The following is a 14,071-nucleotide window of genomic DNA, read 5'->3' on the forward strand; positions in this document are numbered from 1 at the left end:
CTTTATTCCATGGATCTGCATTTTTGGGTTAGAAAGAATAGCTCAAAACTAGAGGAAGCAGTATAATAAATACTGATTGTGCTGTAAAAGTTACCACCCTGAACTCTGGAGTTAATGACCATCTCAGCTGAAGCATGGTAGCTGCTCGTGTGTGAGCTGCTAGCCCCTTGAACTGCAAAGTAAACAAGTGACTTGTGTTGGTCGTCGCCCCCCCCCGCTCTTCAGCAGTGGTTTCAGGGAAAAGAAGAGAAAGAAAGGTGGTTTAAAGCCACTTCAATACTGATTGAACAGCAGCTCATCTGATTGCATCCTATCTTCCTCAGAGTGTACAGTAGAAATCCATTTGCAGAAACGTTCTCGTAGTTAGTAGCTGTAGTGTTTCAGCATTGCTAAAGCTAGCACAATCAAATGTTGTGCACATGGTAGTATGATAACTGTGGGATTTCTTGAACTTTTCTTCTGGCTGACCAGCTTTGCCATCTCTGTTGAAATCTCTCCCCGTTTGGAGACCCTGTACCTGAGCAGGTCTTGTTTGGTGTAGTTTGCTTGTTTTGTTTCCTATGCTACCTTGGCAATTTTTGGCACACCAGACCTTCCTCCAGTAAGTAGCATACTGGTAGTTATGAAAACCCTGATCTGTTGAGGCCTTACCGTAGCCCAGTATTCAGAGGATTTGTGCAGAATTAAAGCAGCTGCTGCTGCTGACCATGTTGAAGTGTTGCAGTGTATGTTCTGCCGTGCGGTGGGTAGCTTTGTTGGATGTGTGCAGTAGGTGTTGGAAAAAGTGGGGAGAAGCTGTACAAAATAAGCAGTCACTTGACACACTTCAGCTGTGAACAACTAGTTATAAAACAAAATGAAAACAAAACCTTCCAAGCATGAAGAGGTGATTGACATGCTTCCTTTTAACACGCAGTTTTTTTCCGAGTGCCAGTTTGTGCAAAAACGAAAGATTTACACTTTGTATTGGGTTTTCCTGGGGCAGCTTGCAACTTTACATGTAATCTGTTACTATTTAAATGCAGATTGCTGAGCTTTTGCGAATTTTCTTTCTTTAGAGAACGGTAAGTCAATAAAGATTTTCTGATAAAGCCATCTTCTTGATGCAGGATAACTGGTAGAGCTACCTGCAATTAGCTCAAACATCTATATTTACTAATACTGGAACAAGCGTAGCAATTAAGCACATTTCATATTGTACCTAGATTTTTGAAAATCAGCCAGAGGTAGGTAAAATGTCCAGAGCACTGAGAGAAGTTCTCAGGCTAAAAAGTACCTTTGAGCTGCTTGGATTTTACTAGAGTCAAACTAGTTACTTTTTTGTATTCTGATAAGGACTCTGAAGATGTAGAAAATACTGCAAGTTTTTTTCATTTTGAGAAATGGGGATAAGACACTGGCACACTGAAGTATCCAGGATGACCCCTGTTGTTAGTCTTAGCTTAATTTTTGTTTTGTTTTCTTTCCAACTGTTGTGAATTGACAATTTGTACAGAGACAGCACTGCAGCATAGTTTGTATTAGAAAGATTGCCCAACCGTTGCTAACACTTGGGAGCAGTGACTTTATGAAGTCTAACAGAGCATCACTCTTGAGGATTTTTTTTTAATGATTTTTTTAGGAAAACTGTTTTGAACATCAGTGTGAAAGGTGCGGTGATGTGACTTTCTTAAAACTGAAGGTCAAATGAGATTCAAACATGATTAAAGAAGGAAATGCAGAAACACAGGCATCTTGTTTTATTGGTAATGGTGTTTTGTTTTTTTTTCTGAGGGCTTGCAAAGTAACCTATTACTGCAATGTAAGCAGTACAAAAGAAGTATTTTTTTGTTTAAGTACCCATATGTTGTAGACTATTTCTTACATGCTGTCATTTTCTTTGCTGAAATTACATTACTGATCTGCTCTGAGAGAGTGGAACTCTGCTGTTTGGTTAGGGGAGAGCACAACGGTCTCTTCTAATGCAAGATCTGATGCTGGGTTGTTAATCATGAAAAGGCATGATTGTTGTGCTTTAGAGATGTGTCTGATTTCTGTGTGGTTTTTCTAATAGGTTATAGAGCTGTCAACTGAGGTGTATAAATCTTTACCACATATCTGAGATTCTTGAATACCTTCTTTTTGGTAAGGCTTGCTGTTCTGGAGATGTGTAAAGACTTAGTTCTGTATCTAACTGAAAGCAAGTCACCTGAACTACAAAAGTCCCTCACTAAGGTGGGCAATTAGTTCTGGGGCAGATTGCACCGTGTAACAGCTAAATGGTTCTTTATCTAAGCAGAAAGGTGTGTGGTCAATATAATTAGGATCATAGGTTTGATCAGATGGGACACCCATTTCTAGACCTAGTTAATTACTTATCTAGTGCCAAGGATCACTCTTCAGGGAAGGAGTGGAAGGGTACCCTAAATTGCAACAGTTGAACAAATTGGCTAGAAAGTAGAGGGATAAGGTCCATATCACCGATAGTTGAAGCAAGTAAGGATAGCAAAATAGTCTTGTATGAACTTGTTCAACGTGACGCTTGAAATTAATCAGATTTTCAGGTTGAAGACCTGAAGAACAACTTCATTATCACTCTGAGAGTTACTTTGCTTGCTGGTGTCCAGTGAATTTTGTCTGTGTGAGCACAGTGCCTCTTGCCCCATGGGAGGTTTATCATTTTATCAGCTCTGTCCAGGGCTGTGAAGAATCATCTTCACTTATTGGCCTGTTCAAACCCTCAGTTTGAACCTGAACCATCAAGAAGGCAAAAGGGGATAGCACGATTGCCTTTAGGAAAGCAGACCCACATTCAGGTGGGATAAATTCCTTTGCTCTGTGTTTTATGCTACTTTCATTCCTTTGTTAGTTTCATCAGTCTTGAGTTTTCAGGGCTGCCTAGCTATAAGGGTGCATACAGTTAAATGTATCTGGCTGTGGTTGCCGCTTCCCAAAGTGTAGAGGTTGGAATATCTAGTCTTAAAGAGAATGCACTTGTATGGAAATAGTGGTTCCTGCAACCTAGGTAGCATCTTCCCTTCTCTCCTCCCTTCCCTGGCCTGAGACACACAACTGTGTTGCTGCAGTGCCGGATCACAGAGACTACCAGGTCATCCTTTCAAGCATTGAGCCTTCCAAGGTTAATGCAGGGCATCGTTAGCCTGCGCTGGGACAGACTGTCCAAGGTGGTTTGCAGAACGTCTCTCGTCCACTTGGTGCAAGGGTGCTATCAAAACCTGACTCCCAAAGCCAGTGTTCTTGCAAGCAGCTGGCCAGCAGCGCTGCTATAACCAGAGCTCTCGTAGACTTGATGCCAAGTAGAACAGACAAGCTACCTTGTGTTTCACGAGTCTGAGCATGGGGAGGGCAGTGGGTTGAAGAGGATCAAATATCCTGTACCTTCTTTCTGTGTGTTACAACTTCCCCCGAAAGAACATGTGAAGATTTTTTTTTTCCAGTGCAAGCTAAAAGAAAATAATCTTGAAGACACTTTCTCAGAACGGACAGGTGTGTTAGCAGGTGTGTGACATGCTGAAATTTTCCACAGCACCTGGGTACAAATATTCCCATTATATTTCTTTTCATCTTTCTGATGAGGAAGGAATATAGGCTGACCATGCTCTTCAGAAACTTGGACAAAACACAGAAAGTGACCCCGGTAAGGATTCTTGAATAGGGTAGAGGTTTTATGAGCAACAACACATCATTATGGGTTGCATTACTCCCTTAGATTATGTGAGCACCATCCAGTATAGTAGTTAACACGTATGGATTGCTAAGTTCATTAGAGCCTTGCTGTGCTTTTAACTCAATTTAAGTAGTGTAGTCTATTAAGTATCAGTTCTTTGATAAGAGAATGATGCAAAATCTCACTGAAAAGCATCTTTAAAAAGAAGAGGAATATGACATACTACTTTATACTTTCTCAGGATAACAAGACTCAGTTTTTCTGTTTAATTCCTATTGGTAAATACAATTCTCTCTCACAGAAAACAGATTTTTTTTTTTCAGGGACTTTATTGGTGGAGTCAGTATTGACCAAAACCAAAGAGCTTGGAACATGCAGTAAATTAGGGTTTTGGTAGCTTTGTCAGTGGCAGTCCCTTGCCAGTGAGAGTGACTTGCTTTGGAGGTAAGGCTAACTTAGATTTAAGTGCAAGCTAAAGCTACATTATCAGGATCTATGGGCACCAGCAGAAGAAACAGAATTTCCATATAAGCATGTAATTTTCTACTGTGAAGAATTTCCTAATATAAACTTCACTTATTCAGTGGTGTTTTGTTAGAAAGGAACCTAGTTGATGCTTTAAAAAAAGCAAAATGACACTTTATCAGCAAGTAACTGCTTCATTTTTGTAAGTGCTTTCTAGCTGAAGACAGCTCTAAGAAGTGATTGCTTTCACGAAGAACCTTGTGCATTTGTTTCTTTTCTGTATTTCAAGACTTTATTTTAGCTGTAAACTATGTAAACTGTCTCTAACAGCCATGGTGGTTTTCGTCTCATTAAAAATAGAACAAAGCTTTTAGCATTTCTAAGCCTGTCAGTTGGATTCCCTCCTTGCTAGCTGATTAAAAGACAGCAACCATCATGCATTGAATTTTGTTCTACCATAATAAATGGCAGTCTGGTCTAAAAAGTGCACACTGTGGAATATACTATTGATTTTCTCTGTGGAGAGTACTGTGAGACAGCTAAATTCTTGCAGAAGTGGTTAGTTTCTACTAAGAGAGGGCTGCATCTAGTGAGAGAAATTTGATTTGACGTAGTTCTTGCTAAATTCTGGGTTCAGTAGTGTTGAAAACCCTGCTAATGCCAGTTTTGCAAAGACCAGCCTAGGGAAGCTGAATCTGTACTGCTAGTGTGTATGCGTCCTGTAAAAGTGCATTGCTGAAGCTGTCAACTAACATGGTATGCTCACTCCTGCCTTACTGGAGAAAAGCTTTTTATGTATAAACTGCTGCTACCAGATACTGTTGGAGATTGCTAGTCATGGTCCAGCTCTTGCCAGATTAGATTGATTTATTTATTTATTTATTTCCTGGGGGGCTGAAGAGCCACTTTTTTTTTGGGGGGTGGGGGGCAGAGCTGGCTAGTAGGTAACAGTAGTTTTTGGTGTGAAACGATACTGCCCTGATAGCAGTTGCAATGCAGGTAATGACAAGTCACATAACTGGTAATACTTTTTAAAATAATCTGAAACACCTTCAGAAAAATAACTTTCTGGCTCAGCTACAGCAGTATATTGTATAACTATATCAGTCCATGTATTTAAGAAAGCTTTTTTTCCCCTTGGTGTAAGAGAAGAAACACTTCACTGACTTGGGGCATGCACACTACAGCGTTTCATTGCTGACAACAGGGTCCAAACCCCCAATTTTTTTGCTGAATTGAAGGACTTTCTGGTCAGTGGGTTACTGAAACCCAGACGGGGGTCGGAAGAGAAGTTCCTCCAAGGTCAGACTGGCAAGCCTTTCTGCCTTCCCCTATATCATGGGATGTAATATAATTCCTGTGATTCATTTAACAAATTCCCTGCCACTGCAGAGACATAGACCACGGATGCAGGTCTGTCTTGTCTGTCAGTCTCTCTCATTTTCCTTCTTTTTTTGCTAATTCCTGGTATGTTGTGTTTCTTGTAGCTATTGTATATGTTGTGTGGTGGGCTGGTAAGTCTGCTGAGGGTTGTATGAATGTGTGGATAGCAATAGGTCTGTGTGCCCTGCCAGGTTATAGTGTGTTCTCAGTGATTTGCGGCACCGAGGATCGGAGGTGCTGCGGTGTGTAGGGAGGAATGTGCTGCTGCCTTTGCTAGTCCTGTGATCCCAAGCTGGGCTTGTTTGTTCCTGGTCTCTAGGGTTCTCACTCTGTCTTACAGCCAGTACTGTAAAATCAGAAGGATTCCTGCAGTTAGTGGCTTTGCTACTTCAGGAGAGAGAGCCTGACTTTTGACAAAGCTAGGTGGCTTTATTTTAAGCCCTTGTTTGTACAAGCTCTCTTAGCAATGGGAATGCTAAAATTCTAGGTTCATGGTTACTCTGTTGACTTACTGAGCCTTTCACTTGGCTCTTACCTAGTCAAATGACTATAGTTAAGAGGCAGGAAACCTAGTTACAGGTCTTTAATTATGTAATATGTGGGTTGTCTGAGAATGCTCTTTAAAGTTTTTTGCCTAGTGTGCAAAAGCCTGTTTTTCCTTTATTCCTATGACATGTTAAGCACTGGCCCAGGGAAGATGTGATTGGAGCTCTGGCAGAAGACAGTAAAAAATATGAACTGTGTTTGAGTAAACTTGAAATCATTTGCAAAGCAGTGACTTTGGACAAACCCAAGACCCTTGCTTGTACAACTGTACTTGGGACAAATTTCCTCAAGCTGTGGGGTGTCAGCAGGCTGAAAATATAACAAACAGCTATCTGGTAGGAAACAGTGCTGCTGTATTTAGCCACTAAGAAGGCCAGTGACTTAAATCTTTTAAGAAAGGAGCATCATATGCATTACTAATTGATCTAGACTGTGGAGTTTGGATTAGAGCTTAAATGTTGGTCTGGATCTGTCAGGTGGATTTCTTCCTGTAATAGCCTATGTGTTTGCCTTCACAGGGCTAAGAGTAAAATTGAGTGACAGAACAGAAACTCTGTGGATTGCTGTGGATACCAGTAAGCTATAGGAAAGTTTACTTCGATGAATAGCTGGCTACTCGGCACTTCCCATAATTGACTCTATTCTTCTCCTTGTACATTTGATGCTTTAAAGTAAAGCAAAGCTGCAAGATCACGGTGTAAAGCAGCAGCATAGCTTAGAAAACAATGCAGAAAGTTACTTTACGTAAATGCAAATAGTCTTTTGTTTGGAAGGTGAAGAATCATATGAAGTGGTCCTCAGAATAAATGCTGCCTAATCTGTTTATTGCCTAAGGAAACTCCAGAAGCATGTTAAGAATGGCAGTACTGGGTCAGATAAAGAAATGTTCGTCTAGCTCTGTGTCCTTCGTCTAAGAGCAACAAGTTGCAGATACAAAGAGAGTGCAATTTCTCAAAGTATCCCCTTCCTGCTTCTGGAGCCTGGAGCTGTGTCCACTCCTTCACAGCCCGTGGTGGACACCTCTTCAGTGAATTTTAATAATTGCTTCTTTTGGAAGACACTTACACTTTTGAACACTTAGCAATGCCTGTGCTAGCAGAAGGTACTTCATTTTGCTTTACACAAGTTGTCTGAACAGAGTAAAGCTAAGGTGGCTCAAGTAATGACTTGGCTAATTTTCTTTTTACGCTTGACTAGTTTTAAGACATCTACCTCAGTGTGATAAAGTAGCGCTGTCAGGTAGGCAGCGAGCTCCTGGCATGGCAGAAGTGCCTCTGTGCAAACTGAGGTGTATCTGCCTTGATAGTCTCCTAAACCACAGTGGGACCTGTCAGCACGTCTGACTTGACTTTCTGTTGTGCTGGATGGTGTACAAACATCGGAAGTATGTCATGATCTTAATTTGTCGCTGTGGGACTGCTGGCATGAGTACGCGTGACTCTTGCTCAATTGAACCTTTTGTTCAGGGGCATGGCTGTGTGGGTTTGCAGACAGCTACAGTAAATCCGAAACCAGGGACTGTCGTCTTGGTGGTCTGGATGTCCTCAGTCTGGCCGTGCTCCCAGGAGCTTCCGAGAAGCTGTGCTGCCACTTGTAGCCTGCCTTCATCTCGTAAACTTCCAGTGACTGCTGAAGTTAGAAAAAGTTGAAGCCTTCAGTAAAAGGGGATTTCCAGACCTCTTGAGAAACCTACTCTGTCTCTGCTAATGTCAGGCCCCTTTCTCCGCAAAGAAAGAGGGAGAAGGGAAGTATAGATGATACTTTATTATTTGTACTTTTGAACCTTCTTCCTCCTTTCTCTAAGCCCTATTTACCTGTAAGATTATCCTGAATGACTGACTGGATAACCTTTGCTGAAGGAACCAGGATGAGAGAAGCAGCAGTATTGTAGTAGCAACACTCTGGTCAGCCTAATAATGCTGTCTCATACTGATAAATGCTCTTCTGAGCTAAACTGCAGGTAGGAACAGTAGCACTTGGAGCCGAAGAAGTGATTACAGAGCCCATGCGCAGACAGCAGAGCTACTATAGTATATGGCTGTCTGATTCTCTGATTAAAAGACCAGATTTAATGCTTTCTTTGATAACTGAAATGCTTATCATGCTAGCACAAACAGCAGCAAATATTGTATGTCATAGTTGAAGGAGTGCAACTTGAAAGGCTTGGTTATAGATTGAAAAAATAAATCCAGATTGTCCTGGTTACTGATACGTAGAGATAACACTGTCTATGAGTGGACTTTGGCTCTTAATACGATGCAAGCGTGTCGCATTTTGTGTCATGCGATATAGGTTTGCAAAAGGACACTGAAGTCTAACCTGTAATGATGGTGTGTTTTGGCTATGTGAAATGCTAATGCTTTAAAGGACTCTAAAAAAACCCTAAACCCTGTTTCAGATCCTTCTAGCACTCTTGCTAGTCACTCGATTAAATCATCCTTGGTCACAGACGCTGACTGACAGAGAAAATAGTACAAAATAGTACGGGCAAACAAGTCAGCGAGGGCTAATGCTCAGCTGGCTTCTAAAAATACTACAATAGCTGGATGGTACAGTAAGTTAAGTAACATGCTTTAATTTCATATTGAGAGCATTTATTGGAAGAGGAGGGAGAGCTGGGGATTAAGACACGTCGCAAACACATGACTTACCGGGAGCCCAGTTTGAGTGGCGGCGGGGGGATGGTGATTGACCAAAGCAGGTGCCCACCTTGCTGAGGGCCTCGGCCACGGCCCGGAGCAGGAGCCCAACAACGAGGCCGCTGGCACCGAGCAATTATATAACTCCCCCCCCGGCCTTTCTTCTTTTAACCTTGTTCCAGTGCCCGTCTGATCTCTGCTGCAGCTGGCCAAGTGCCACTGTTTGTCTGTGCACAACGGACACAAACAGATTCTGGAGGGTCGTGTGAAACTACCCTCAGCTCTTTAAATCGCACTGCCCTTACCTTTCCTACTCTGCTGCCTGCACTGCTTTTAACAGGTGTGGCTTTGTTTATGCACGTCTGTCGCTTTACTTTAGCACCTGGGTTGCGCTGGCCCTCAGTGCCTGGAGGAAACCTTTGGTTCCACACTTTGCTCGAGCTGCAGGAGAAGTCTGCAGACCCGGGCGGGGGTTTGCACCTAAGGAAACAGGCAGGGGCATCAGCTTTGTAAGGGCAGCACCGGCAATCATTAGTCATTGAAACCTCTGCTTCTGAAAACGTTGATACGTCTTACTGTGACTTTGGCTTAAGCTGTGTGAATGAGGCCTGTGGTTCTCGGCATCTTCTGGTACAGCTGTAAGGTGATTCCAGAGAGGATGAATCCTATTCCTGTAAATTATTGGCAATTGCTAGTTAAAAAAAACCAACAGTTTCAATTAAAGAGTTACAGGCTTGCGGCCAGCTGTAAGCCTGAAATAAGGTCTTCTCAGTTAAGTGTGTGTGTGTGTTACTGCTGTGAGAAATCCAAAAGTAAAAAGGTGCATCTTGGCTACATCTCATCCTCTGTTGCTACATAGTACTGCATGAATCTTGCCTTCCACTAGGGACTTTTATGTCTTGGGACAACTGAAAACGCATTTAGGCGTGTAACAAAGCGTAGAACTGGTTTTCCTGTTCCACCTTCTGTTTCTGTGGGATGCCCTGTTGCTCTTCCCAGCCGAGAGGCAATACGCAACTGCATCCATGCGTCGGATGTCTGGATGCGTTCCTGGGAAGTGGAACTAACGCTGGTAGACTGCGTCAGTGGGGTTTTACCTACCCAATAAAAATATGTGATGTTGAATTGCATGGGGGGAAACGCACAAGGAAAGCCCTGCACTGGGGGGAAGGATGTTCTGCTGCTTTGTTCGCCATGCCTGTGATGTTCACCTCTCAATACTTTGTACTAGGTTTGAAATAACTGCAGAGCAATCGACTTCAGCTTTAAGCTTTGACTGAAACTTTTCCTAGATAAACATCTCCCCCACTTCCCCACCCCACCCCTGTTGTCCCTGGAGCCTTTGAAAGAATTGCACTAAGCTTTCTGGGGAGCAGACTCTTAGTTTTGTATCTGCTTCCTGCAGTGGCCTTCTCGTGCTGCAAGTCCCAAGTTTCCTGTCTGAAATTTAAAATTAAGATGTTGTGGGCCAGGTCAGTGCTGGCTGTGTGGTATCCCTAAGAAAGTGAGATACATCCAGGGAAAACGACTAGTGCTCCAGAAGCAGTAATAATGTTAGGATGTGATACCCTGCGGTTGCGAGGGATTTGACAGACAGGAGCTCATGAGTTGCGCTAACACGTATTCAGTTAGCTCCGGTGAAGGAGCTAACAAATATTGCCACGTTTCAAGAAAGTAAGAACAAATACAGTCATGCTGACAGGATGTCTGATTTTTTTTTTTTTTAATTCCTAAGAAGCAACTACAAAAATTTGTGAGATTAGCTAGATGTGGCTCATGAAACAACAGCCAGTGCCATGAAAATCAGTGGCAAGGATGTAAAGAGCTATAAGGGGAGGTAGCCAATACGGAGGCAGAAGTCTAAGTGGTCCCAGTTGTATCTGGCATAGATAGATGGATGCCTTATGTATCTTATCATATATTGTTTATTTTTAAAAACCTCCTTTAGTCATACCACTGTTGGCAGTTCCTGTCTTATAAACGCCTGTGGGCTCCTGAATTGATCTGTGATGGTGAAGGCACTCAAGAGCGGTGCTTGAGTACTTGAATCAAAGCTCAAGCATTTGCTGTTTGAGACAGTCTCTCTGAAGAAGAGATAATATAATTTATTTCATATCCTGTATAACTATATATAATTCTTATCCCCAAACACTACGTCCGTTAGGTTTTTGAGCGTTAGCTTATATTCTGTAAACTGGAAATGCTGGGCTGAGAGCTCACAGTTGCACATAGTTGAATCGCCGCTCACTGTGTGTGAGTGGCAATGTTATTTCTCTGCCGTAATTACAATGTCATTTGCTGTGAAGGTGGTTCCTATGTTTTGACGTAAATGTGGGTCATGCCATTGTGTATTTATCCCACATTTTGGGCACAGCAGGACCATGTATACAGTCACGTATATCACTGCAGCAGTTTATGGTCGGTGATATATCAATGTAGTCAACCTTATGCAAGTCAAACTTGCTTCTGTTTTTCCATACCCACCCTTAACCAGTATATGCAAAGGTACGCCAACTTTGTAAAACTGTGTACCTGCTCTAAATTTCCTTCTTACGCTTCTAAAAAAACATAATGCGACTTATCTTGCTTTTCTTATTTTTTGTTTATATTTCAGTTTTCCTGCTTTCTCCTAGTCGTTGTCTTTGGCAAGATCTGTGAGAAGCTGTGGTATTTTAGACTTAGCCAAATTCAGTCTGTGTTAAAACTTCTTGAAACCTGATCTTGTGAGAGTTCTAGTATGAAAAAAAAAACCCCACCCAAAAAACCAGGTTGGCATCCAGAGCCATGGATGTTTATCTAAACTGAACTTCAGATTCCTCTTGAGGTTTAGTAGTTCACTACTGAATCTGTTTCAGTCCAGTTAATTAGTTACAAACCCCCTTGGAATTAAAGAAAACAAAGCCCCAAGCCTCTGCATAATTTGATGCAAGAAGAAACTTTTGTTAAACTAGGAAGTGCATTTACATCACTGTTTCCCAGTTTGAAATGCAGATGAGCCAATGGCATCGTCATTGATTCTGGATTCATGCCACATGTATTAATGTGACAGTCTAGTGTCCCCCTATAATCTCCCCCCTTCTTCTGACATTGGTTTCTCCTTTCAGAGGTATGGCAGGGATTTTGGTTTTTTGTATCAGTGGTTTGGCTCTGTGCGATGTAGCTTACAGGGAGTACAGAATGCCTGGTTTTGATAAGATTTTCTGCTCTTCTGTTTTTAGGACAATGTAGATCAGACTTCAGCTCATGGTCGGCGGGATCTGGTGGAACCGGGCTTCCAAGAACCATCTAACCGCATCTCCTTGAATCACCAAGGTAAGGAACAGTGGGTGGGAATCCAGGCTCCTCGGGGGAATGCAGAGATGGTTTTGCCTCCATGTTGCCAATTCTCCTTCTCATTAAAAAAAAAAAGTTCTGGATTGTTGGAGGAGGAGAGCTGAAGAAATCAGTTTGTCGCAACTGTCCTTTGAGCTATGGATGAAGATGATGAAGAACAACTGGTGCATCTCAAGCCTTGTAGCCCAAACTGGGATTGCTAGTGTGGGTGGCAGGGATATTCTCCCGCTTTTAGGAGTGCGGAAGATGGAAGTACTGAAATGGAATTCAACATTTGTAATGTTGAAGTTACATTTAGAAAATCTTTGACTGCTACAAGAAGGGTTCAGGGCTCTGGCTCAACTTTTGCAGTAGGAGAAAAGAAGAGAAAAGTATGTTTGCTTGCTTTGCATGACAGAAATCAGCTCATTTGGGGAAAGAAAGTCCTGAACAAGACATTGTAATGCTTGTGCAATAGTTTAGCTTCTGTAATTCAACAGGACCATACATAAAAAGTTAAAATAAATCTTAAAAGTCTTAGTTTGCCAATTGCTGTCTGTTCAGATGCCTAAAAAAAGACAGTTACTATTATAGCAGGGACTTTTTGGCTCAGCTTTATTTTTTTGGCTTTGAAATTATTAATAATAGACTGTGCTGTCTTAACCAGTGAACCCCTTTACCCTCAGGGTTCCTGATGGCTTAATTTGGAACTAAGTCCTTGAAGGTCATCTTCAAATGTTGTTTCTTGAGCGCAACAGCTAATAGTATTGCAGTCAGCACAAGGCTATTGAAACAAAAGAGATCACGAACATATTACTTAAAATACTTGCAAATATGACATGCTTAACTCTTCCTTTAAAAATCCAGCTGCTTTCGTTGGCCAAGGGCAGCAAGACTGGAATTTCATGACTTGTAGATCCTCAAGACTATTTAAGTTTCGCAAACAAGTGCCAGAACGTAATGAAGATTGTATTTTAATTTACTCCTCTCCCCACACCCCAAGTCCTCCAGTTTTTTAAAGCTTTGCTTTCAATTGAAAATAGAAGATAACAGGTTGTCATGTTATCCAGTCTAAAACGTCTAGTAGCACAAGCAGTGTTGTGTTGTGGCATGCTTGCATGCATACAGCATAGAGTTTATAAATTCCATTTTTCATTCATTCCATTATTCATCGTATTACATTAATTTTACCTGCCTTGGGATGTGCAAATCCTGGAGCAGATCTATATAGGTGACGTCTTCTGAAGCTATTTGTAAATATCCCCCTCTAATCAAAGGATTTTTTTAGGGGAACACATCCTGTGTGGTCTAAGTTCCTGCGTTAAAGCATGTGTGGCTGCTGCTTGTGAAGTCTGAACATTTATTGAAGAGATAGGTAATGCTGCATTTTGGTGGCAACATGCCAGCTTTGCAGCCTGACATTTTCCTACTTCCTTTTCAGATCCTTCTTTTCCTCTATCAATATTGTAGTACTGCAGAAGGATCCATACAGTGTCACCTGATGTGTGGCTCTGCCTTAGCCACTTTGAGACAAATGTCTGTATGCAAACTGATCTAAATTAATTTACGAAACAGCTATCTTTAAAGAGAATGCTTTGCATAGGGGGTACTGGCAGTTTAATGTTTGTTTCTAAAGCAAGACCCAGTTAACGTGTTTTCCCAATACTTTCTGAAGTAAAGATCACTTTTGCACCCACAAATTGTTTGGGATATTTTTCTACTTCAGCTGACTGACAGCAATCAAATCCCGTATCTCTAAAATCTTCCTGATTTTGTTGCTGAAGTAGGTTTTTAGCACATTATTAATCTTGCCTACCCCTGTGACTATGAAATGCTGTTACGTAAGTGGGGTGGATTAAGAACTGAAACCAGAATGCCCAGTGGTGGCATCTAATGCTGCGCTGGGCTGTAGCACCTTTGTCTTTTTGCAGTGTCGGAGGGAAGCAACGTGCCTCGCAGGCATGATACCTGCTGCTTCAGTATTTTTTTGGAAGTGGAAGTGGCTGTAAGCATGATGTTATGTCATGTCTTGTGTGTTTGCTCTGTCCAAGTGTGAGTG

The 14,071-nt window shown here is 41.9% G+C and overlaps 1 protein-coding gene across 2 annotated transcripts in view; it reads left to right on the forward strand.

Moving 5' to 3' along the window:
* GRB10 (growth factor receptor-bound protein 10) overlaps positions 1-14,071 on the forward strand; it is a 111,764-nt gene that overhangs the window by 12,435 nt on the left and 85,258 nt on the right. The window contains exons 1-2 of one of the 2 annotated variants that reach the window (XM_009330451.1): positions 5,500-5,545; positions 11,919-12,012. In XM_009330451.1, coding sequence (XP_009328726.1) covers positions 5,540-5,545; positions 11,919-12,012 — 100 coding nt within the window. In that variant the 5' untranslated portion in view covers positions 5,500-5,539. Of the gene's footprint in view, positions 1-5,499; positions 5,546-11,918; positions 12,013-14,071 lie in introns of those variants that run through there. The other variant, XM_009330450.1, reaches the window with a different exon arrangement.

Source organism: Pygoscelis adeliae, unplaced genomic scaffold, assembly GCF_000699105.1.
Source record: "Pygoscelis adeliae isolate BGI_AS28 unplaced genomic scaffold, ASM69910v1 Scaffold78, whole genome shotgun sequence".
NCBI lineage: Eukaryota > Metazoa > Chordata > Aves > Sphenisciformes > Spheniscidae > Pygoscelis > Pygoscelis adeliae.